This window comes from Arvicola amphibius, chromosome 2 (assembly GCF_903992535.2).
Source record: "Arvicola amphibius chromosome 2, mArvAmp1.2, whole genome shotgun sequence".
Taxonomy (NCBI): domain Eukaryota; kingdom Metazoa; phylum Chordata; class Mammalia; order Rodentia; family Cricetidae; genus Arvicola; species Arvicola amphibius.
Window position 1 is genome coordinate 36,838,567 of NC_052048.2, and position 27,694 is coordinate 36,866,260.

Consider the following 27,694-nt stretch of genomic DNA (forward strand, 5'->3'; position numbering starts at 1 on the left):
GTAGGACAGCCTATGTGGGAGGAAAGAACAAATTTTAAACAAATTTGAAAGTGTGCTTGTCTTTGCTAGTATCCCCCCTGCCTTCCACACCATTTCTTTAAAGCTGTAAAATTCCCCGTCTGAAGGTGCTGACTCCTGGCTACAGTCCCAGGCACTCTGGAGGCAGAGGGAGAACGTGGCGAATAGTTCAAGGCCAGTATAGTTTACAGAGTGAATTCCAGGACAACCTGGACTGGAGACTGAAATCTCCATTTTCTCAGATCAACAAAACAAATTGATAACAACAATGAAATATCCGAGGCCACTTTGTTGGTGAGTTTTTGTCAACTTCACACGAAGAGTCATCTAAGAAAAAGAACCTCAACCGTGGGACTGCCTCCATCAGCCTGGCCTGTAGGCCAGTCTGTGGGTCATTTTCTTGATTAATGATTAATATGATTGGGATCAATTCACTGTGGGGAGTGCCATCACTGGGCAGGTGGCCATGGGTTGTATGAGAAAGCAACTTGAGAATCACGAGAAGCAACCTAGCAAGCAGCTTTCTTCCCTGGTTTCTGCCTCAGTTTCTGCTTCCAGGTTGGCTTGACTCAGTGACGGAACACAACAGAGGTATGAGCCAAGGCAGCCTTTTCCAGCTCACAGTTGCTTTTGGCTATGGTGTTTGTCACAGTAACAGAGAACAAACGCAGAAACTTACAAGAAAAAAAGAACTCCACCCCCCCCAAAAAAAAACCCTAAAAACTCCAGTTTGATTCGGTCGGTTTGCTGTGTTGACAGTAGCTGTGTGGTTCTTCTTTAGACAAACTCTGAGATTTCTGAGTGTGATTATCTTAAGATATATCATTTTGATCCCAGTGGTGGGCAGGTTTCATGTTGTGATCATATTTTTTGAGTTATCTCTAATATGTAGAAGACAAAATTCTAATTTCCTAGGAAATGTTCCCATCACTCGGCCTTACTACCACTTCTGGTCCCATTGCCAGTTCAGATGTTTGATACCAATGGCCCTAGTTCTAACATGCAGAAGAATAATACTCCATGAGAAAAAAAGAGGAAGATTTGCTACACACCCTCATTCTTTTCTAATATTTGCAGAAACACATGTGTGCCTGATGCTGAAACAGCTGAAACATGCCTTTCCTTCTTTGGATACAGCTCCCTCTTGCAGCAGTGCCTTTGGCCCTCAGTTGTTTCAACCCACCCCCCCCCCCCCCTTCTCATCACATTCCCTGATAAACAAGCCTATAGTGTGCACAGACTTCTGAGACCTCCGATCCCCTACCTGTCTGGAAAGTTCAAATTCATTATGTACCATACAGCTTGACAAAGCTTATGCCACACCCACATGAAAGAAACAGTGTAGAGACAAACACCACTTAATTCAGGGGACTCAGCATGATGCTTGCAGCCCTAACACATATTTCTTTCACTGTGCAAACACCACAATTCATTTTCTTAAACTATGGCTATAATGTTAGCAAGGGACATGATCTCGTAAGACCCTGCCCTACAAGTACCAGTTCATTGGTTATGAGGTGTAAACTTATCTAGAAACTTCTTCAGGTAACAAGTGATTACAAAACTTGAAATAAATGGATCAGTTATAGAGTCCCTGAAATTTTGGCAACATAGACTTTTGTGTGGACCACTCCCTCTAACGGCACACCCACTGACTAAATCATTGCTTTTTGTAGAGACCAATCTAGTCTTTGAGCAGACAGTGCCAAGATTTAATTACAAAAGAATACCACAGCCGGGCAGTGGTGATGCACGCCTTTAATCCCAGCACTCGGGAGGCAGAGGCAGGCGGATCTCTGAGTTCGAGACCAGCCTGGTCTACAAGAGCTAGATCCAGGACAGGCTCTAGAAACTACAGGGAAACCCTGTCTCAAAAAAAAAAAAAAAAAAAAAAGAATACCACAGTACAAAGACTAGCTAGCCTTTACCATGGTAACATTTCACAATTTATACTATTTTGGGGGCTATTTATGGTCCTATGCATAATTTCCAAATCCTAGAATCTATTCTTGTATAGCTAAAGTTTACCACCACCATTTCTGATCGTATTTTAGGACTTTAATTCTAGCAAGTCATAGGGTAGCAATGATCAATCAAGGTAACAGTGCTCTTTTGCATTGTCCTTGAAACAAAAATAAATTTCACTGGGATGACATTTTACATCAAAAATAAAAACTTTATTTAGTCTTTGTGTTGTACTAATAAAATAAACCACTGAGAAATTTCACAGAGCTACCCCTAGCAGAATCAAAATGGATTTCAATTCTGCAACACAGTAAATAGTTATTACAGAATTTACTATTGAGTTTTCTTATTTTTCTGAGACAATGGAATTCTCCTACTTGGGGTACTTAAATTATTAAATCAGGACAAAATGGAATGTCTGTGATTTTGTAAGTTTTCTAACTTAGCAAAACATAATAAAAAACATGCATTTTGCTGTGATGTCTTTGTTTCATTTGGCAACTTGCCTCTGCATAATTTAAATGCTATGGTTGCATATACACAGAGTAATTTTCTTAATTGATCACTCATGTTTCCCTAGCCATATGCCTGTCATTTGGGTGTGTGCATTTTCATGTAGAAACTCACTGTTCCTAGTTGGCAGCTCAGCACTTTTAATTATGCCAGTGAACCATGTAAAACATTATAAGCCATGAAGAGTATACAAAGAGAAGCAAGTTTTATAAAACTGAGGGATTAGAAATCATGTTGTATGAGGACAGCTTAATCTCTTCCATTAGTCTGGTTCTACCAGAAAAAAAAAATGTCATCATTAGAAACTAGAATCAATGTTTGAATTTTCCCAAACCTCCTATCAGTTTCAGGTTTGTAAATGACCAGCCATGTGATCTTACATGAAATAGCTCCATAGTCACAAGTAGATATGGCCCAAGATGAAGGATAAAATAACACAAATAACACAGAAATAACACTCTAAAACCACATTACAACAGTATGTGCTTGTAACTTTACTCCAGTCATTTTTACTTTTTATATCTCCAAGAAGAGGTGGATAGGAAAGAATACTTTCCACTTCTGATACTGTGGCAGTAATTCCTGCTTTCATATCATCAAGGTAAGTGCATAGGATATAATTAATGCCTTAACCTTTGTACATGACATTGTTTTAACAGCAAAAGAAATATGATTTGATGACAGTCATTGTGCCCTCCAAAAAATTATACTAGTTACCAACCTACCAGCACATATTTACAATTTTTTTTATTTCTATTGCATTTCAGAACCTTAACTCATATTTTATTATTCCCTTGGCCCCTGGATAGAGAGAAAAAATAAAATGAAATTCAAGTTGGTTTTACAGACAATAAACATACATTATGAATCTAAAAAACACTGTTGGAAGCAGCCAATGTTCAATGACTATATATTTTAGAAGACTTTCCCCTAAGGTATTTTATGATGAAAGCCATAGTCTACAGCCAATCAGTGCCTCCAGTTTGAGAATTCTGCTTGGATTCATGAGATAACCACGTTTTAAAAAAAGCAAGTTTATAGCTCTAGAATCACACAATTTAGGTTCCTGCCATCATTTTCAGCAGGAAAACCAGCTAAATGCCATGAATCTTTTATAAATAAGAAACAGAAAATGGAGGTCTTAATGAATTACTAAACCAATTTCTGGCAGTATAGATTTTTTTAAGTTTTTATATGTATTCCAATGTAATACTGATTTTTCTTCCTAAGTCTTTAAACATTTAATAGCTTTGTTTAAGGGCCCAAAGGATGGGTCATCAAGTACAGGCACCCGCTGCAAGGACTGGTAACTTAGGGTCAGTCGCTGAGACCCACATGGTAGGAGAGAAAGAACCCCTGCAAGTTGTTCTCTGACTTTCACATGTGTGTGATGGCATGAACATGTATATTACACACACATGCATACAAATGTATCAACATATTTATTCAAATTAAATTGGGACACAATAACCCCTGATGTTCAATATGCACTCAATTTCCAATAAGGTTTTCTCTTATATGAGTTACTCTTATATAAGTTACTTCAAGCATCAGCCGTACTACCTCATCAGAGATGCTCACATCAACTGAAGAATTATTAGATTGATATTTTAGGCTTGTGTTATTTGCTTATATATAAAACTGTAGCCTGATGGGTGAGTGCAAAAATCAAATGTGTATATATCATGTCTAGGATCAATACTTCTGGTTTACCTACTTGGTATGCAAACAACACATAGAGATAAATATACATTAACCACATTAAAAGCAACATATGAAGGTTGTCTAATTTATAGATTCATGAATTTATCAGTACATGCAAGGGCATGAATACTAACTGTATTTTGCACAAACTTCAAGCACTGACAGCCTGATTTCTCTCTCTCTCTCTCTCTCTCTCTCTCTCTCTCTCTCTCTCTCTCTCTCTCTCTCTCTCTTTCTCTCTCTCTTTCTTCTCCCCCTTTTCCTGTTTCTCTTAGAAAACTCCCTAGATCTCATTATGATTGTTTGCTGAGATTAAGGTATAAGGTATCAGGAAAATGATACAGAATGATTGATGCCCTTATCTTTCAGCCCATCTGGTTATATTTGATGGGTATGCAACTGGGCAACTCTCGTGCACTGTATAGCTTGTGTACTATATCTGCAGCAACAGCCTAGATGAGTTACTAAAAGGACAGAACATCTATAGCAGTGGTTCTCAACCTTTCTTGCAAATGCTGCGATACTTTAACACAGTTCTTCATGTTGTGGTGTCCAGCCACCATAAAACTGTTTTTGTTGCAATTTCATAAGTATAGTTTCACAATTGTTATAAATCTTACTGTACTTATCTGTGTTTTCTTATGGTTTTAGACAACCCCTAGGAGAGGGTTGTTTGACCCTCAAAGGGCTTGTGACCTACAGGTTGAGAACTGCTGATCTTTAGTGATATTAATAATGAGTAAGTGAGCACCATGCCTTCACAGCCTCCTCGGCACAGGTACTGAGGCTGACTTCTATCCTAAGGAAACATTCATGTAAGCACAGGAGTGGTAAATGAGTGAGCAGGAAGGTTTCATTTAGTTAGATTAGGTCATCTTGGCCTGGATTATACCCATTTTATGCAAATATATTTACTTGGAAAGGTCGTATGTCATTGGTTTTCTGTAGGTTCAAAAGATATTGAAAATTTTAGACTCCTGAACCATTAACCTATTAGTTCAACATTTTTATATTTTTGAACCTTCTATTCTGTATATAAAAATATCTCTGGAGAACACAATCAATTTGGTTTTAGTATTTACAGAACCAGACATTTCTGGAATACACTATGAGATGTACATTTTCACTTACCTTTTCTGCTGACTGTGCAGTGCCAAAAAATATGGGGATGAAGGCAAGCCATACAATACACGTCGTGTACATAGTGAATCCAATGGGCTTGGCTTCATTAAAATTCTCTGGTACACCCCGAGTCTTGATGGCATACACAGTACATGTGACCATGAGAAGAATGCTATATCCCAAGGAGCAAATGATTTGAAGGTCTGTGATGTCACATTTGAGAACTCCCCTGGCTTGCTCTGGGTTCATTGTCTTATGCTCATCGTAGTCTATGATGATGTTCGGTGGGTCAACCCCAAACCAAATGAAGACACCTAGAAGCTGCACTGATATTAAACTGGAAGTGATTGCCAGTTGTGATGTCGGGCTTATGAGTCTGGGAGCTGTCACCGATTTCTTGCCCTGCTCAAATATGCGATAAATCCGGTTGGTTTTTGTTAAAAGGGCTGCATAACTAATGCACATGCCCAAGCCCAAGAAGACACGTCGGAAAGAACATACTGCCACATCTGGTTTGGCAATCATTAGGAAGGTGATGATGTAGCAGAGAAAGATGCCAGTCAATAACACGTAGCTGAGTTCCCGTCCAGAAGCCCTGACAATGGGCGTGTCATTGTATCGGATGAAAGTGGCCATGACAAAGATGGTGGCAATGATCCCCAACATTGCCAGGAAGACAGGAATGACAGCCCAGGGAGAGTGCCACTCCAGTTTGATGATGGGGATGTTCTGACAGCCAGTTCGATTTTCATTGGGCCTTTGGTCATAGGGACAATGCTGACATGTCATCTCATCAAACTGATACTGGTATCCATCACAGGGCTCACAGGTCCAGCAGCAAGGGGTTCCCTTCTGTGTCTTCTTCCTCTGTCCAGGCTTGCAGGGCAATGTGCACACAGAGGGCGGGATCTCCCGGACTCCTTTGCCCCATTGCATGTCCTCTATCTGTATATAGCATAAGAAATGAGAGAAAGCAGGCAGGTCATTCAAAAGATAAGGATCACACACACACACACACACATTAATGGCAAACAATACCAATGTTACTGAAGCTATCAGCAGGACAGGGAATTCTCTAGGGTAGTTAAACAGAAATACATGGACATGCGCTCAACTGCCTCCCCCAGAAGGGTAAGCACAGAAGTCTGAAGATGGGGAATAGGGGCACACAAAACCAACAGTAATATGGAAAACAACTTATCTCTCAAAATAGGTGTTTTCACACACACACACAGAAGCTTAAAATAATTTTAGATAATATTGTAGTGCTGACCACTTCCCCCAACCCCAGGATTTCACAGAACCTATCAGAGTCCCTCAGATAATGGCCTGGTCATTGAGAACTGCTGAACAGACAGCTCCACCTGGTTTCTTCTCAGAGAAAAACAAGAGTGCTCATTATTCTAGGCTGCATACACCACATCACAGCACGCAAGAAGTACTGGGTAAGGAAACTGAAGGACTGTGTGGTCAGGAACATTTAAAGGTTTGCCCACCATCTCTCTAAAGACAAAATTGAAGCCGAATCTGTGTGACACAACAGAGAGCAGAGTCCGCTGGCTCTGTTGGAATATTGGCTTTCTGGGGAAGTCACTACAGTCAGTGGTGATCTGGGAAACAATGTCAGTCCACAGTAAGGAGAACTTTGTTACTTAGCTAAATGCCACTGGCACTGCCACGTAACTTCATGGGCAGCATCCCACCTGCTTTCTTTCTTGCTATGGGTTCCTCATGTCCCTTTTCTACCTCGTGGGACTGTAATTTACACACAGAAGCTGAGGGTGCTCACATGATTCAGGCCTGATCAGACAGTACTGTGTAGTTGATCTCTAGCTTGAACATGGATAAGTGTTACTTGGAGGGAATTTTATGGGACTTGCTGAAATCTATTCCCAGATTTTTCTCATTCACAGAGTCTAAAACAGGGCTGGACAAGATGCCAGGTGATACTGCTTAGGCCTGTTTAGGGACCACCCCTGTAAACTAGTGTCACATGTCAAACTCTAAGCCATGAGATCTCCATGTCCCTATCAGATAATTTAGTTTAACTTCATTACCTGCCATTACAAAAAATAAAAATTAGTGTCTTTGTTGGACAGTGCTTTTGACTGCAAGAATGAATGTGCTAAAGAAAGAGGCCAACAGACTGAGAAAGATCAGAACAGAGGGTACTATTTGAGCTCTTGGATAGAGTAGTGCCTGCTGTACGCATTGCCTTAAACTCTGCCATGGTGTGAGATAGAATGTTCACCCCTGGTACATTATCCATGGTATATCAGCAGGATGTGTACTTCTGTTGCCTGTAACCAGAGCTTGAGTAAACTATGCACTGACGACATAATTTCAGTAGAAATAAGCTTAAAAAGAAAAACAGTCAGTTAATCATTTTACAAATAAATCCCATCAAAGAGATATGGCTGATTTTCTCTAATTGAATTTTTCATATTGACCTAATTGGAATTTTAATATAATTGAACCAAAGAGAGATGAGAAAGATACTGGAAACTTCAAAACATTTTAAAACCTATTTTTGAGAGATAAAGGAGGAAGGAAATAAACCTTTATCAGTCACCGGAATGTTGATGCTGTTAAAGTGCAATGCGGTGCAGAGAAGGAAGCTGGCTCGCATCAGCATTGGTATCTGAGCAACATTTACACTCTGAACCAAAAGACCTTGTTCTGGGATATTTGTACACCATGTAAAGATGTATCTATGTGATAGATGTAATAAAATACAGAATGGCCAATACTTAGGCAGGAGGTATAGGCAGGACTTCTGGGCAGAAATAGAACTCTGGGAAGAAGAAAGGTGAGATTTGCCAGTGAGAAATGGAGAGGAAACAGGAGGTGTGGGATGGAAGAAAGGTAATAGCAAGTGGCAGGAAGTAGTTTAATATAAATGGGTTATTTTTTTTTTCTGAAAACAAGTTTTATTTAAATAAGGGTTTAAATACATTACATAACATTAAAACTGTAAGGGAAAAGAAAACCAAAAAACCAGTTTGTTACTTCACATGGCACTGGGTAGCTGCTACCATTGATTTGAAACATACAGCTAGCCACATGACCGATGGCATCAGTTTGGTGTTTGTTCCCTTGTCATAAGTTTAATTGATACAAGGCTGGCCCCACCCTTCAGTTCTTCCAACATCCTTTGCGATATGACTGGCTAAAAAGATCACCCTGGTGGCAAGCCACATGCCCATGACCCCCTGGGGAAAGATGGCCATTTCTGAATTCTGCCTACCTGGTCGGAACACCAGGGGCTCTTGCTAGAGATTCCCTCTAGTGGCATTGCTATTGTGATGTTACCCATTCTCTTGTTCACCTGGGCTGTTCAAGTGGTGACATTCTCCTAGGGTAGGGGATTCTGTAAAGGGAGAGCCAAGGAGCTTCTGGGCTGACATAGCCTATGAACTTGGGGCTCTGGGCTTGGCTGAAACATAGTTATTGCTTTGTTTCAGGCTGGACACTGCAGGGGCTACTGCTTGACCTGTTTAAATGAGGGACTTCCAGACTAGACAGCATGGCTCTTTTCAGTTTATTGCATGAAGGAGTTACACTAGTCCAAGTTAAAAGCGGACCCCAAATGGTTACATTATACAAGCTGTGAGGTTTTTAAACTTGTGACAAGGGACAGGAGGGAAATTCTACTCATTGCAAGGAAATCCTCACTTAAGCTTCAGAGTCACAAGCACTTAAAACCCATGAACCTTCAGCTGATCGTCCTTAGCCAGTCCAATCTCTATTAGGAACTGGCATATGTTCTTGCGCTGGTCACCCTGTAGCTGGATTACTTCTCCATATTCTGGATGCTCAATTACAGTACCATTGCAGGCAAATTTCTTCTTAAACGCCTTCACTAGTTTCTTTTTATCGTAATCATCGGCGATCCCTTGGACTGTGGTAAGGGTCTTCCTGCCGTTTCTCTGTTGAATTCTTATATGGATATAATCCTCAGTGCCAGCAGGAAGCAGGTCATCACCTTTACTTGCATCAGCAAAGGGGTCGAAAGAGTTGAGGTTCTGAATAGCGGACATACGATACGATTCCTTTTCCTCGGTGGAAACGGTCTGTGGAAGGCGGCTGCGGGAGAAGGCGGGCGGGGGGGGGGGGGGGGGGGGGGGGGGGGGGGGGGGGGGAGGGGGGGGGACGGAGCGTCGGGAAGCGAGGGGGCTCGAGGGGGAGGCAGCTGAGTCCTCGGCGGCGGCTCAGTGACTGGGGCCTAAATGGGTTATTTTAAGTTATAAAAGCTAGTAGGACAAGCCTAAGCTAGGGAACATGTTATCATAATTAATAGTAAGTCTGCATGTTGTTATGTGTGAGCTGGCAGCCCAAAGAAAAATTTGACTACAAGACCTAATTCTACAAATAAATATGTGTGGCTTACAGGATAAAACATCATAACATTTTAACAGTTGGATTTAAACTTGAACCAGAGCCCCAAGAATGATCTGAGGACTTCCATATGAACTCATTTGCCTAAGCACAAAACCCAAGTCAGCACTAATAAATCTAACTAAATATAAGCCATAGTAAGTTCATTTGAAACAATATCTTTTTGAGGCAGTAAGTCATTGGCAGCCACCCCAAAGCCATAAAATTAAGAAAATAAAAATTACAATAAGACAGAAAATGATAGGCAATAACTTTACAAGTGTCAGATTCTAAGAAGTAGGCCCATTTAAAAATTTTGCTATTATTAACACAGATACTATCCAGTGTGAAGTTAAAGAAGCCTCATCGTGGTCACTAGAGAATATTAATGAGTAAGGCCAATGAACTACATTTGTGATTATCTGACTCCAATATTAGCATGTATCATTAAATTTGACCAAGAGGCATTAGTGTAGGACATGTGTGAACATCAAAACAAATGACCATTCCATACAATAGTTTACACTGATTCTAAACATTGTCATCACACTGTGTTTTCTACTTGGATTAAAATAAAATGCCTAGAAATGCAGGAATTTTGTTTTATTTTTCTCACCATATCTAAATATACACAAGGGCTATAACCAAAGGCATTACATTGACTGATTGCTTAATTTGTTTTCAATTTTCATTTAAAGTCAATTTCCAGTCTGTTTAATTATATATATTAAAGCAACAGAGTCACCTCTTGCTCCAAATGAGCAAAAGTCTAAATTTACTCCCTAGGCTACTAAATAACATGATTGAAAATATTATCCTATGATGGTAGCAAGTGCCCTAGTTTTCCAGGAAATGAGATGCACATGGTTTGGCTGTTCTCACTGCCATCTAGACAGATACGGCTGCTGATTTTCTAAGAAAAAAAAATCATGACTATAAATGCCCATGGGTAACTATTGCAAAAATACTAGTCCTTTATAGCAACGAATTTGTTTGCAAAGTGGCAGTAGGGTAGTGAGCTTCAGTTTTCTCTGAACTATGTAACAAGACATGTTTCAGTTAGATGGGAAGTCAAATTTTAGGTAGGGATGTATGAAATCTTAGAAAATACGGGCATAAATTTTCCTCCTGGTCAACTAAAGGTTTTTTTTTTTAATTAAAAATTTCCACCTCCTCCACTCCTCCCATTTCCCTCTCCCTTCCCCTCTCCCCGTACTCCTCCCTCTCCAGTCCAAAAAGCAATCAGAGGGCTCATCTGATCAGCAGCTGGTTCACAAGGAAAAGCTGTTGAGATCTTCATTCTAGGCAAGATAAATGGAACTTCTCATCTAGTGTCAGTAATGAACACAAGCCATGGTGCACATATTGTATGCTGACTGGATTAATTGGTAAGGAAAGAACGCACAATGCAGGTCTTGAATGACATGTGTTCACATGATTCTTGGAAATATCATGGTCACTCTGCAACCATGTAAAGATAAAACTAAAGAAGGAAGCTCAAATACTGAGCATCTACCATCCAATGCAAAGGACCTTAGTCATGGCCATGCAATTTTGCAAAACTCATGTTTTATCAGCTCCCAGAGCTGTAGAAATTTACTTTCCAGAACCAACGTACATTGTTTTTCTACATATTTTTTCCCTTTTCACCTCCACATTGCATTCAGCGACACCAAGTACTATGGACTACTCTTGACACAGGACACAGATTCTCCTTGCATCATCTGAGAAGCCCTCACTCTGCCATTGGACCTTGTCTTTCCTCAATGTCCCTGCTGCTGTTGCTGTCTGCCTGTTTATGGCACTGATAATTTTTCTGATAAATCTTTTAACCAAAAGGATAGTTAAGCTCAGTTTCTTGAACCCCAGACTTGAGAATTTTCAAAGGCAGTAGGATGGTGAGTTTTATCAGGGCTGGGCAGATGGAAAAGACTATGCTGTAGATGACATAATTAGGTCACCCAAATCCACCGGTGTTTTTGTCTGCAACTTTGAACATGAAATGATAAATATTCCTTTGTGACAACAAACTCTTCAAAGACAATTTACTAGCTACAGTGCAACATTCAAAGAAGTGGTTCTGACTTTGGGGTTTGGTATATGCTCGCCCTTCATCACTAGTAGGAAAGTCAACAAGGACATCCATGTTTGCACAAATAGCTGGGAACTCCAGAATAAAAGAGAAGTGTAAATTCTCACATCATGAAAAATGCTTGTCTGCCTCCTGAGCATTTTGAGAAAAATGGACAACAAAATACTAGATTTGGAAAAACAGGCTTGCCCACTACTTCTGATTTACTTGTTCCCATTGGTTCTGCATTCTGTACCTGAAGTACTTGGGAGAAAACTGTTCTACTCCTAGGAAAGAGTAACTACTTAAGGAATATGAATTTTAACAACTAAATGAGGTGCTGCCAAACCACAAACAACAAAATCAAAAAGAGAAAGGATTAAAAAAAAATCATTCTTTGATGTGTCCATTTTCATCTGTGAGGCATTTATTCCTTTTCTCACACAAACACTTTCTATCCAAAGGGAAATTTTGTCATGCTAAGGACACTCTTTCTGTTGAAATTTCATTTATTTATTTCTAGAGCTCACTCCATCAACCAAGGTGGTTGATGTCATAACTGTGAAATTTCCTGCAATATTATTCTGACTTAGAGTTCTAATAGGATGAGCTTTGTAATTGAAATGCCATTTGTTCATTAAAATTCATTTAGTCTGACTGTTTTATAGGGAAGGGGCTATCTAGAAATAAATGCACAGGAATGTAGAGGTGACTACACAAGGAAAAAGCCAGTTTTACCTTTTGATAAGAACTGGAGAAGGTGAGAGCAACTAAGAGTTCCACAAGACTTCTGTATTAGTTACTTTTTTGTTGTTATGATACTCTACCATGACTAAGGCAATATACATAAGGAAAGGTTTATTTGGTCGTATATTCCAAGAGGGTTGAGTCCATAATGGCAGGGATGCTGGCAAGCAGTTGATATGTTGGCTGAAGCAAAAAGCTGACAGCTCACATCCTCAACCCCAAGCTCAAAGCAGAGAAAGCAATCAGGAGGCAGCAGGAATATTTTAAGTCCAAAGTCTTTCCTCAGAGACATTCTTTCTTCAGCAGTGCTGCACTACAAACTACAGACTTCCCACAAACAGTGCAAGAAACTAGGAACCGGGTATTCAAATGCCAGAGACTATGAGCGAAATTCCTCATTCAAACCTCCACAGATTCTGAAGTACTTCAATATGTTTTAAAACTCGGGCCCTATTTTTAAACAGTGGGCAGCTTAACGAGACCAGGAGAGAATTTCAAGGCTTCTACATTATAATAAAAACACTTATTAATGCAGATTCAACTTCTTCACAACCTGTAATTACAGCAATCATCCTTTCTTAATGTACTCCAAGAAGCAAGGCTTGTACATTGTATCGTCAGGAATTTTCTCTTCACATGTAGTAGATCCTACAAGAAAGGACTCAGGACTTCTCCCTCCGCCCCTCCCCCCCCCCAAAAAAAAAAACTTGCAATACTAACACCAAGACAACTTTAACTTAATCACAATACCAACTCTGCTTGTAGACTGAATTCCTTGGAATCACCGCAAGGGCTCAAAACTTTATGAAGCCTAGAACAGACTTTCACCATCTCTAATGGTGTGAGCTCAGGGTTGAGAAGATTTCAGTATCCAGGGAACAAACTGATTTTGGAGCTAAACCTTATAAAGAGCTACATAACTATAAAGAAACCTATGGTGTTTAAAGAGCTTAGGCACTACATCTATAGTGATATAGTTCAGCAGGTAAATGTGTTTAGCCTGAGGATCTGAGTTTGATCTCCAGAACCAACATGGTAGAAGGAGAGAACCACCTCCTGAAAGCCACATATGTATCATGTCACATACGTACATAAACAGGCCCACAATAGTAATAGCAACTATAAGAAAAAATATTAAATTAAAAAATATTGACAGTAATTCTTTTAGTGTACCTTTGGCCTTGCTACAATACCTCTTAGTCACCCGAAATGCTTCAAAAGTGACCCGTAGGGCTGGAGAGATGGCTCAGCGGTTAAGAGCATTGCCTGCTCTTCCAAAGGTCCTGAGTTCAATTCCCAGCAACCACATGGTGGTTCACAACCATCTGTAATGAGGTCTGGTGCCCTCTTCTGACCTGCAGGCATCCACACAGATGGAATATTGTATACATAATAAATAAATAAATATTAAAAATAAACAAAAGTGACCGGTAACACATTGGAGTCACAATTCTCCACAGCTGGGAATATTTTGGGACCTGAGCTCCACATCTCCTTTATTTAGGGTACTGTTCTGAGGATTTTCTCTGAAGAGCCTCTTCTAGTCTCTTCCTACTCCACTTCCTGCCTTCCCTCCCATGGTGGCTATGATAGCTAATCTTCTCAACTTGACCAAATCTAAAATTAGCTAAAACTCAAACAGCTAGGCATGACTGTGAGGGACTCCTTTTGGACCCTTTGTGGTGAGAAGACTCACTCTAAATCAGGGTCACACCTTTTTACCTGCTTACCCTCATTCTTGCTGACAGGTTCAACCATAGCAACTATAATGCTGCTGCTGGGGCATGTCTTCCCCAGTAGTAGAACCTCCTTCATTGGGATCCCAGTGTTGACTGAAGACCAGCCTCTTGTAGGATTGTTCGGGACACCAGCAGCTGATGGGACTGCTGAAATACCCAGCAGTGGACAAAAGAGCTACTGAATTCTTGACCTGTCTGTCACATGAGATAGTCATTGTTGGACTGCTAAAACTACAGTCTGCAAGCCACTCTAACAAATTCCATATATGGGTTTATGTAATATATATACATATACAATACATACATTTATATATACATATGATCACACATACACATAAATATGCATATATAGTCTGTTTCTTTAGAGAATCCCAACTAATATAATAGCTATATGTCCCTTTATCTATATATGTTTTTGCTTATTTATACCCTTATAGTTTTAGTTGTGAGCCTTTAATGGCTGAGCCATCTCCCCAGCCTTATTTATAATCTCAATGAAGTTCCTCCAGGAATGTTAAAGTTCTTTACTTTAAGGCATATGTATAACTTTTACTTATACTGTCCAATGTTTTGTCTAATGATTTCCTTCCCTCCTCAAGGTCTTCAGGCCCTACTTTGTAATAAGTGTCATTCCATTCCCAAAGGATGTTTTGTGTGATGTATCCACTCCTTCTCTTAAACAGACTGCTTCAGCTCTTTGTTATTACCGTATTTAACATATGTATCGAGGATTCACTGTATTATTGGGTTTTGGACCCTGTTTTAGTTGTCAGGGACTCATCTGGTACAACAGGTGACAAAAACAACGAAAATTAAAGCAACAATAGCAACAATAGAAACCTTTCCTACCCTTTGACAGTGAAATCAGTTCTTCTCATTTTTACTCTTATAATATTTTGGGCAAAAACTGTCTTGTGTTTTCTCCCTGCACATTCCCACTGGCCACTTCTTAATCCCTGCACATGCACAGCAATGAGAATGTTCCCTAATTAGGGCATCCTGCTTTTAATCCCTTCATTGTGCCTTTTCATGGCTCTTAAGACTCCCGGATGGCCATGCATAATTTGTCAGGACACCCAAAAGGTGGCTTTATCTTTGCGACTTTATCTCAGTCTTACCAAGCTTCCAGCTCATGTTGTCTTATATACAGATATACAAAGTCCTACACCTCTTATGATCAGGAGGTCACTGTTCGGTGGTCATTAGACCCATCGGATGAGATTTCTCCTTTATAAACCCTTAAAGATCCTTCATAGCATTTAACAGAAATTATCCTTATTAAGACCTGTCACTTGATTATCTCTTGGACTAATGTGTAAGTTTCATGATATTACCATCTCCCTTCACTTTGGAATCTCAGTATCTAGGAAGGATGAGTGGATAAAATAACTGTCCTTCATCAGCAAGTTTTCTGAAGTCAAAATTAGATGTCTGGAGTAGAGGCTGGGGAAAGTAGGAGGTGGAGAGGTGTGGCACTGTTGATCAGTGAGTATAGAGTTCTGATGGACTCTTGTGTACAGTCCAGTGATGATAGCTAAATCTGATATATCTGCCAAAAGCTAGGAGAAAATACTATCTTCTATCCAACTATCACCAGGTCTGTCAGAATATTCCATACTGCACCTGTGAAAATGTATTACCTATCTTCTTAATCTTGCTCTGTGTTTTTCCACATTCTTTCTTATTTGATCTTCTGTATCCAAATAAACAGACAAGTTACAGCATAAATGGTGAGGTCAGAAGGACATGAGTTCAAGTCCCAGCATGGCTACTCTCAACAAGTTCTTTGCTCTCTCTGATCCTTATTTAAAAAAACAAACAAACAAACGAACAAACAAAACACCTTTATGACACTAAAATGATAAATGTTAAAGGAAAAAATACATATAACTTGATTTAAATTTCATACAATATCTCTATCAAAACAGCATTTTATTTCATATATACATGCATTTCCCACATTTTCATGTACCAGTTAGAAAAGATGGGAATAAAAAAAACTTCCATAAGATAGCAAAAGATCCACAATTGCTTTTGCAAGACCCATCTGTTTTCTCTGCATCCAATGTATGTCTATCTATAGAGTGAACATTTGCGGTTGAAATGCCCTTGACATTTTCTTGTAGAAAGAACGGGAATTAAATGTGGAGCACCCAATTGCTAGGTAGAGGAGAGGTGAACACAATTAGCACAGTGTAGGGTAGGAAGAACATGAGCCACATGTAAACCACAGCCAAGGGCAGAACTCACTTTCAGGGAGAGCTGACTCCCTCCTGACTACCCTTTCTCCACTGGCAAATTTAGCTATGGCTCAAAATAGAAAGAGTGTGGGCTGGGAAATAATTCTCTAAGTCCCAACACTGGCCCCTTCACCTCCAGACAATCTGGCCAATGGCAATTAGACTACATGGAGTTTGAGTTTCCTGAGCTTAAATGTTTTAATAATTAAGTAATATGACATGTATATGGAAATAGCATGGCATCCACGACATAATAATTACTGAGTTATAAATTTACATAAGAAGTTCTTGTGGTGACTAGATCATTCCATATAATCAGCATTCCTAATCCCATTCTCTTTTTTTAAGTCCGTTTCTACCAATCAAATGGCACCAGCATTACAAGTAAAAGCAGTTCATACTGTACATATCTAAGCCCTTAGATACGTATCTTGCTTTCTCTAGGTACCTTTCAACCTGATTTTGTGGACCCAGAGGAACTTATAACACACAAGATGAGAAGGATGCATTCAAATCTTAGCATAGTGACCAAGGGGAATGACTTCTGCTCTCTGAACATCACAGTTTGAAACTCTGAAATGGAGACTGCAAAGTTATCTCCTAGGCGTACCAAGAAAATGAATGAAGGGAGCACATTATCTGATACCCAGTGACTGAGTCTTTGTTTAAAAGTATTAAAGATAATGGATGTCATCGTGCCTCCCCTTCACACCTTCTTATCCTCCAAAGCAACTGCTGAAACACAGTTCCTGACATCATCCATCAGCCCTTTCCTTCTGTGCACTGACACTGGTCTGTGTAACTCAGCACTGTTTCATGCCCCTTAGCTACTGTCTCTGATCGTATTGCCACAGCAATGGTTATCTAATATAAGTTCTCTGGATATTTATGTCTTGCTCTATCTCCTTCTACTGAAGTGTGAACCGGTGAGGGCTGAGACTGTGTTTGTACTGTAATATTCATGCTGTGCCCAGGAACAGCAGTGAAAAAAGGCAAGTGTGGATTCTAGTCCTTCCAGTTAAAATCTTACATGGCTTTCAAGCTGTCCGCCAGAGACACAGTGGGATTACCTCTCTACAGATGCACAGTATTCAAGTCCCCTTACCCCAAGCCAACTGCTGGCCTTTCATGCCGTCCTCCACCCCACGGTTGAGGATGCTAGGACTTTTTTTTTTTTTTTTTTTTTTTTTTTTTTACAAGAAGTGTTTCCTCTAATTTCTCTCTGTAACTACACTAAAGGTCCCAGAATTTCCTTGATGCTGCCAGGTCAGAAATGGCTTCTTCCCCCAGGTAAAATCTCTAGTCATTTTATCTATGCCATTACTCTGTCTTCTACTACTTATACCTTTAAAAATACCACCATTATCAATTTCTTTCTAATCCTCTACACAAGGTAAAATGTGATATGAAACCTAGGGAAGATTCTATCACAGGAGAGAATTATCAGGATTAATATAGAAAGACATAAATCCTTAGGAGAAAAAAAATACCTTCTTTTATGCCCTTGAATATTTTTCCTTGTGTTAAGTCTTCTGAATCTGACCTGCTTTAAATATGACAAAGTATGCAAGCAAGAACAATAGGAGTCAGTCCTCATATCTCCAACACTAAATCTTTTCTAACCAGCTCAAGCATTTGCTTTATGTTTTCATGCTGAAGACAACTTGCAAATTGCTTTTCACACACTCAACTGGGATGAGGCAGATTCTCTGCCATGTTAGGGGAGAAGAATGCTGATCAGTAAGAATCTCCCATTAGAGACAAGAAGGCCTTTTGTTTTGTGTTTTCGGTTTGTTTCCTTCTCCTTCCTAGGTTTCTAAGCTTCTGAACTTCTAGGTTCCCTCTTCTGAAGATAGAGGATAGCCAGTGTCAGATCGACATTGTTTTGTAGGGACTGTTTGAGATGATTTGATAGCACTGTGATGAATACTAGTTCTCAGCAAAATCTAACGAATATAGAATAAAGAACCACTCCAGGATGTTGAGGAGATGGCTCAGCCAGTTAAGTACTTGAAAGCATGAGGACTTTCATTCAATGCCTGTGAACACACATAAAACTGGGCATGAAAGCTGCAACTTGGGCACTAGGGAGGCAGAGGTGAGCAGGTCCCTAGAGTTTTCTGGCAAGTTAGGCTAGTCAAAACTGTGATGTCTGTGGTCACTCTCAGTGAACTCTAATATTACCACGTGTCCTTATCTCAAAAGGTAAGGTGAAAAGCAACATAGGAGGACACTTGACTTTAACTTCTATATCATGTTCACTTCCATGGACATATGCAAACACACACACACACACACACACACACACACACGTACCACCACTACCGCCACCATCACGACCACCTCCTCCACCTCCCCCATACAGATATGTCAAAGGAATTTTGGTGCATGTTAGTTTATTGAAAACTTAGAGATGGTTTAGATTAAGGCAGGACCATTCCTCCTTGATTGCCTCCAGTGCTTTCTTATTCACTTTGGACAGAATAAACCATTGCTTTCCCAACTGTCACTGATTGTCTCAACATCCTGTGGCACTTTCCTCCCCTCCAGTGACATTGCAATAGCAGTACATGGCTCACCTAAGGCCGTGACTGAATCACTTCAAATCCTCAGATTTTGTACATAGAGGTGTTATCCCCTGGGACCAGCTGCACCATTATTACTGGGAAATCAGTGAATGTCTGTGAGGCTAATTTCCTCACCAGCAAGATGGAGTAAACGTAATTGTAAGTATGAGAGTACTTTAAACGAGCAGTAATTGATTAAGGTGAGGAATTTATCTGTGTCTTCCCTGTCATCCCATTCTAATAGAATAAGCTATGGTTCATCATTTCAGCTTATTTTGCTTGTTACTTCCATACCTGCATTTGCAGATCCCCTGCCCCAGTCAGATTAACTAGACTGATGTGCCCTCCCGTGAAACTATACCCCAAAAAGTGCCTTATAGGAAGAATAATATTCCCCCACAAAGAGACCATATGTAAGACAATATTATTTCTGAAGCATATGCAACCCAGTAATGAATAGGAAAATGAGCTCTCTAATTGCCTCTCTCAGAGAACAGTTTAACTAGCTACAACTCCAGGCACAGTACCAAATGCCAGAGGATACAAAAATGCTATATTTGGGTGAGAGGTGCTTAGGAATCTTTCCTATCAGTTAAGCAAGAAGTTATGCACTGTGCCTAGATACTGCCCCAGACTGTGTGAAATTTTTCAGAATGCCATCAAGGTGCATGTAATTGTTCTACCGATGTCCATTTCTACCAGTGTATAGAACTTGAGAATGTTTTATAAAGGGCATTGTTTGTCTTAAAAACATGATACTACTCCAAACTAAGGGAAGAGTAACTTTTAAATTACGTACACATACATTCATATATTATGTCAATTTTGGAAAATGACAATCAGGGTGTTTATTTGACTTATATTATTAGTCTAGGTTTGCTGGAAAATAAAATGAACACATATCTCTTTTAAAATTACTATAGCATGCAGGAACATTCATTTAAGGATACAAAAGAACTGTGATATCCTGGAAGGATCTTCCATGTTATAATTTTGAAGTAACATGAGTGGTCTTTACATCATTTTTCTATTATTATCTTCTATTTCTTTTGTCTCTTAATTCATAGGACTTTTAAGAAGCATTTCCTTCTTGCTATATTATATGAAACAGTGAGAATACAGATCTGAGGAGCATGCTTCCTAATAAGAGCTTCATGTATTAGTAGAAATTTACATACAAGTCTCACTGAGCTTAAAGCCACTTAACATATGTGTGGGGTCTGCAGAAATGACTCAGAAGTTAAGAGCAAGGATGCTCTTTCAGAGATTCTAAGTTCAGTTCCCAGCACCTGCATCAGTCAGCACACAGTCTTCTGGATGTAACTCCAGGGGATTCAATGCCCTATTACAGATTCTAAGGGCACCTGTATTTACAGGTATATATATACAAACACACACACACACACACACACACACACACTCATAATTAAAAATAATGCCTCTATTGTTAAGTCTCCCTTTCTACAATAGTGGGACATTATCTGTGAGAATGATATCAATCCCTTTGCAAGGTAAGATCAGAAAAGACACCAATAAAAAGCCCAAAGAAGAAAAAAAAAATAGGCATTGGATTTAGGGACAGAGATGAAAAGAATAGCGAATATGAAGTTTAGGTGAGATATATGAAGCAGGGAGTGTAGACAGGGTGGAAAGAAAAAAGAGGGGAGGAAAGGAGGAAGAAATGGATGCAAGTGCTGAAGACCTTGGTGTAAGTATGCAACAGATCAAGTGAAGCAATGTATTCATTATTTACTTTATGAATATAACTATCATCAGTCAGTGAATGTGACATGTAATATTCAATCCAATACAGATGATGAACAAGTCATACATAAAGCCTAAACTACAGGAGCATAGATAAGGACAATTAGCCAAGCAACAGCAGTACAGAGGTTCCTACCATTACCTGCATGAATACCTATAACTTCAGACATCACTAACCCTATATTCACATATATTTTGTTCACTTTCTTACACACATTAGGGTGATGATTAATTTTAATCATCATAATAAAGTATTCTCTAAATCAGGTCAGCATGTGGTCATGCCTGTGGGGAGGATCACCTTGATTGCATTGATTGAGATAGGAAGACTTCCCCACCATGAGTGGCATCATTCCCTAATGATGTAGGTGGGTTTTCTGTCTATGTTTTACTTTCATTGGTCAAATAAAGAGACTGCCTTGGCCTTTGATAGGACATCAGCTTAGATAGGTGGAGTAGACAGAACAGAATTCTGGGAGGAAGAAAGCAGAGTCAGGCAGATGCCATGGAGCCAGCAGCCAGGTCAGACATGCTGAATTTTTCCTGGTAAGCCACCACCTCATGTTGCTACACAGATTATTAGAAATGGGTTAATCAAGATGTGAGAGTTAGCCAATAAGAGGCTAGAACTAATGGGCTAAGCAGTGCTTAAATGAATACAGTTTCCGTGTAATTATTCTGGGGCTAAGCTAGCTGTACGGTGGCCAGGCAGGATGAAAAATAGGCCTGCTCGCCTCCTCACTACACCCAAAGTAGGCAATCCTGACATTTGTGAGCCAGAAATGGTGGTACACACCTTTAGCTCTGTAACTCGTTAAAGGGAGAGGAAGACAGATCTCTGTGAGTTCAGGACTCGCATGGTTTACAAAGTGAGACTGTGTCTCAATTTTTTTTTTTTGGTTTTTCAAGACAGGGTTTCTCTGTGGCTTTAGAGCCTGTCCTGGAACTAGCTCTTGTAGACCAGGCTGGTCTCGAACTCACAGAGATCCGCCTGCCTCTGCCTCCCGAGTGCTGGGATTAAAGGCGTGCACCACCACCGCCCGGCTTATGTCTCAATTTTTAAGATTAGCTAAAATATAACTAATAGTAATTGTAAAATTATAACATACTCTAATACAAGTTGTATGAATATAAACTCCCTATTCTCAAAGGTTTAAAACAAGAATTATGTTTTTATATTTTTTTCCTTTTTGCTTTCTTTTTTTTCTTCCTCTTGAGACAAGCTCTTTTGTTGTCTAAGATGGTCTCAAACTTGTTATGGAGCTGAAAATAAACTAAAACTTCTGACCCTTCCATTTTCAACTCCTAGTATGATAGTCTATATTAGCAATTTTTATATAGTAATTATAGTAAATTCTTAGTGATACTGTTATCAGAGAAGTTAACCTAGATAAAGCAAACTACAGATAAAATGGGTATTGCCATATAGCATTTTAATAAAATAGGAATTGTAGCAAGGGTTAATTATGAAAGAAATGATGATAAAATAGATTGAAAGAGATTGCTTTATGTAGAAGACAAGAGAGGCAGAAAACATAATTTGTGAACTGTGACATGAAAGTTACTGACATAGCATGTGAAGTGATAGGACCTCTGCAAAGGCCACAAGGCCTGCAAGGCTTAGCATGATAGAGTGGTACTTCTTAGACCACAGTGTTTGCAGTAATCCCTCTTGGACTGGTGTTTCCACAATGTTCCTCGCCTGGCTTCTGTTTCACAATAACTCATGACTCATAACTCTGGAATCAAGGGTCACACAGACAGTAGGGAACAATTCTGAGGGCTCAGTGTTCAACAAATCTTCTAAAATGATGAACGTGCTGGACGATGGTGTAGTAGGGAGGCCACTTGCTTGTTCCTCGCTATTCAGCCCCGGAATAATCACACGGAAACTGTATTAATTAAATCACTACTTGGCCCATTAGTTCTAGCTTCTTATTGGCTAATCCTTACATATTAATTTAACCCATCTCCATTAATCTGTGTATCGCCACATGACTATGGCTTACCAGGAAAAGTCCTGGCATCTGTCTCTGGTGGCTACATGGCTTTTCTCTGGCTCCACCCTTCTTTTCCCCAGCATTTGGCCTAGCTTTCCCTGCCTTCCTAAGTTCCCCCTTGCTATAGGTCCAAAGAAGTTTCTTTAATGAATTTAATTTAATGAATTTAATTTAATTAATTTAATGAATTTCTTTAATGAATGGTACAGAGGGAAATCTCACAACACAGTGGTGGCACACTTGGGAGGTAGAGGCAGGAAGATCTCTGTGAGTTCAAGGCCAGTCTGGTTCACAGAATGAGTTCCTGGATAGCTAAGTCTACACAGAGAAAACCTGTCTCAAAAAATAATAATGAATGAATGAATGAATAAAATGGTGAACTCAAGGCTCAATGGGAGACCAATATCTTTTAAAAAATGGACAGCAGGTACTAAAGGCACCTGACATTGACCTCTGCACAGTGACATATGTGAGAAGAGTGGAAAGATTATCTCTACAACTGCATGTGTGCACACACGTGTATAAAACACAGACTACATGATGTTAAATCAGGTAAGACATGTGTGGCTCTACTTCAACAAGACAAATGGCTATAAGATGAGAAGTAGATAAAAGGATGCAGCTGCACAGAGAAAAGGCCATGGGAGGACACAGAAAGGAACTGACCATCTGCATGCTCCAATGTGAACCCCGACATGGTTCCCAAATGCCTCTGAATCTTGAATATTTGTCCTCCAGAGCCCCAAATCAGTAAACTTCTGCTGTGTGTCAACCAGTCGTTGGCAGGCTGCTGTGACAATTCTTGCAAATGTAGACACTGGGTTATACAGATCTCGTTTAACAATGGACTCCTTCATGTTCACTCAGCTTGACAGAGGAGCAGAGGGAGAATACTGGACAAAGACTGGTGGCTTGTAGTAGTCATTTCTGTTAACAATATGAGGGGCATGATGGGAGATTCTTAAACATTCATCCATAGGTCCTGTCTAGAGGGCATCTGGCCATCAGAATTTGCAATACTTTCCATATGATTTGCATGTGCACACAGAGATGAAAAATGTTGAGCTGCATTATAGATCTTTTTAAAGTTGCACATGTGTATTGTGCATAGTATGAGTGTGTAAAGTGTGTACGTGCATATGTGTGTGTGCAAGCATAGGGGCCACAGGTAGATCCTGGGAATCTTTCTCTACTTCTACCTACCTTATTTTTTGAGGCAGGGTACTTCATTGAACCTAGAGCTCAATGTTTATGTTGTAATAGTTGGCCAGAAAGCACCTAGGGATCCACCTGTCTACTCTCCCCACCAGTGTTGGGGCTACAGGTATATTTCACTGTGTCTGGCTTATACATGGTGACTCGTGTCCTTATGATTACACCACAGGTACTTAATCTACTGAGTGACCTCCCAGACCCTGTTACATTTTTTTAAGCAAGGTTTCCAAAGGTGTTACAGACAGCTACAATAGATAATGTATGTATAAATAAATATAGAAAATATAACTTGGTTTGTATCCTTTCCCAGACATGGCAGATAATAAACAGGAAGTAATGTTCTCCTCCACTTCAATCCTCATAATATTCACACTTGAATATACCTGCTTTTTTCTTGCATGAGAAGCCAAGCAGCTGTACAAGGGATAACACATCCTACAGATGCCTTTAGTACCAGGCCCTTGGTAATTGCCTATTTAAATGAAAAAAGTAAATGCTAATACATATGCATTACGGAAAGGCACGCTCCAATCTTCCTTGCCAACCTGCACATTTCTATAATAAGCCATTTGTTCAGAGCTCAATTATTTTGTTATATTTGATTAAACAAAATCAGCATTGCAGAAATTCTATTGGGGTAAATTGACATCTTTTCTCAAGAAAATCAACCCCTTTACGGGGCATGCTTTTAATAGTGAGTTTTCTCAGTATCAATGACCATATTTGAGCATGATTCTTGAGAACTGCTTTTAAGATTGACAGCAACCTTACAGACTGCTTTTACAAAACAGTTGCCATGTCAACAGTTCAAAAATTACTCAGCCTAAGAGATGGCTCTGTGATATTCATAAGATTTGGCAGGTAGGAATTAACTATTAAAGCCTTGTAATTAGTTTCTTAATCCAGAGCTTGGAGGTGATAATAGTTTAATGCTAAGGCTATGTCAATAACATTTAGGTGTTATGATTCATTCAAACAGTGGACTTAGTAATTCTATTACTGAGTCCATGGAAACAGGATGGAATGAGTACGGATGTAGGTCAGATAAATAAACTTCCTGATTATCATAATGGGGCATTGTTTATCTAACGAAGATATTGTCATCACCCCTTCTACTATTACCGTCATCACTATGGAAGTTTGAATGAGAATGTTCCCGTGCTACATGTTACCTAGTTACTGGAGCATAGTTGGTTTCCTGTCAGTGGCACTGTTTGAGCTGGTTGTAGGTTCAGCTTTGATGGAGGAAACACATCATGGGTTGGGGCAGGTTCTAAGGGTTAATATCCTAGCACTACCTACTTTCTGATCTCCTCCTCCTCTTTTACTGTCCTCCCTGTGTGGATTAAATGTGATTAGCCGCCTTTCTTTTCTGTCACCAGGTCAGTCCGTCCTGCCTTGATGGACTCTCCTGCTGGAAGCATGATTAAAAATAAACCCCTTTTATAGGCTACCTTTGGTTGTGTCATTCTGTCAAAGCAGAAAAGTGATAGTATAGTCACTCTTCTTTCATGCCCTTTCTTTTAAAGTGTGTGTGTGTGTGTGTGTGTGTGTCTGTGTGTGTGTAGAGTGTAGTATATAATCTTGGATGTGTTTGTTTGTACACGTGTATATATGTGCATGTGGACACCAGAGGTTGATGTTCTGTATCTTCTATCCCTCTCCATCTAGTTTTGTTTTTGAGATAGTGTCTCTTCCTGAACTAGAAACTCACCAAGTAACTTGACTTAATGGCCACTGAAATACAGGGTTTTTTCTATAGTCACCTCCCCAAGCACTGGGTTTACAAATGTTTGCCACCATGTTTAGCTTTTTTACATCCATTCTGGGGACTGAACTTAGTTCCTCATGCTTGTCTGATTAGGTACACTTCTTAATTTCCTTCAATACTGGCCCATATCAACGTCTTTCTATCCCTTCGATGGATTGTTTATTCTCTAGCTTTACCCAAGCTTCTGTCAGTTCCGGGACCACTTCTGCAAGGTGGACAGTCCTCACTCCTATTTGTAATAATTTCCTTATATGGGCATTCACTACTTATTATTTATCATGGGTGTCATCTGTATTTGCTTCCACTGCTTCATGATAAACTCAATGAGGACAGAGATGATGGATTTTCACTGGTTGAGTCTTTACCTTATAGAAAGATGCCTGACATAAGACAGATGGCCAATAAGCATGAATTAGATAAACCCCAATATGATGACTACTTATAATCAGAGGTAGCAGGAAGACAGAGCTTACCCTGGCTGGACACTTTACCATGTACGTTGCCTGCAGCAATAAGGACAATGAATGTTTGAGTGTTAAATGCTTCTTGTGCCTCTGATAGAGGAAGATAGAAATAAAGTAAATAGTCTGAATGTTTATGTATCTCTGTGAACAGAAGATCCTAGGAACTGCCCCTTCTGCTCCACCTTCTACAAGGCTGAGTAGCTGATTAGAACTTCGGTGATTATCGAGACGGTGGAATGTTGCAAGTCCAGAGACAAATTATCTTTGGCCATTCTTAGTCCATTCAATAGCCACCTATTCCCTTCTCCTGTACCTGGCATGACATTTTTGTGACAATTAAATCCTTTGTGGCATAGAAACAGACATCTAACTCCTTATCCAAAGCCTCAGAATGCTAATGGACAGCATCTGAGGCTTACAGCAGAGATTGCCCATCTTTACCTTAGTCTGCCTTCCTAATGTTTACACCAATGTATCTGAAAAGTGGCTTCATTCGTGAATTTCTTTTAGCTCAGCAAACTGTACCAGTCCGGAGCATAGAACCTGAGGTGGTGAAAATCTCCATTCTTGGTATATGGCCACCTAGGTTTGGCTTACAAATCAACTCTCTCTCCCTTTGAGGTGAAAATTGCATTTTTGCAGCAGTATCCCCACGGTCGCATTTTCACCAGTGTGCTGACATTAGGAGCATGAGCATTACTGGTAAGGATATGGGATGAGGAGACCTGATAGGAGGCCTCAGATAAGTGCTCCATCTTCATAAACATGTGAAGGTACAGCCAGAAGGTATCACAGCAACTCAGGAACCAAGCCTGCACCACATACTGAATCTCCCAGCATCTCAACCTTGGGATTCCTGGTGTTCCTCCTCCTGAGATATCTATTACTATTATTAGCCAGCTACCCAGTGATGGTATTTGGTAATAGGAGTCAAATGAACTGAGACAGTAGCCAATCAATGCTAGTCATCTCAACTACTGGTTCTACGTTAAACACTTCAATTGAAAATAATTGAAATAAAAAAAAAAGAAATTGGAAAAAAAAGAACAAGATGGAACCCATCCCCAGTTCTTTCTGCCAACCACAATTTCCTAAAAAAAAAAAAAAAAAAAAAAAAAGAAAATAATTTTACTGACATTAGCAGTGCTTCTAGTCTTTAAAGGGGGTGTCTCTGCAGAAGGTAGGTAGGAGAATATAAGCTAGGACATTAGCAGTGCTTCTAGCCTTCTGCAGAAGGTAGGTAGGAGAGTATAAGCTAGGGCTGCTGCACACACTAGAGAAAGAGAGCAGAGCTTTGTCTTGCTGTTCACTGCTTCACTGTTATGAGTAATGATTTTGCTCCTTAATTTTACCCTTCTGCCTTGAGTACAAGTGATGGGGAGTGAAAATATTTGCCAAGTTAAGATGCTTACTTTCA

General features: G+C 39.8%; 2 protein-coding genes across 2 annotated transcripts in view; both read right to left on the reverse strand.

Moving 5' to 3' along the window:
- Grm7 (glutamate metabotropic receptor 7) overlaps positions 1–27,694 on the reverse strand; it is an 846,624-nt gene that overhangs the window by 109,089 nt on the left and 709,841 nt on the right. The window contains 1 exon segment of the mRNA XM_038319039.1: positions 5,332–6,267. Coding sequence (XP_038174967.1) covers positions 5,332–6,267 — 936 coding nt within the window.
- LOC119806936 (eukaryotic translation initiation factor 1) lies at positions 8,850–9,362 on the reverse strand. The gene has a single exon (XM_038319041.2). It carries the CDS (start codon positions 9,360–9,362, stop codon positions 9,021–9,023), a length of 342 nt encoding a protein of 113 aa, XP_038174969.1. The 3' UTR covers positions 8,850–9,020.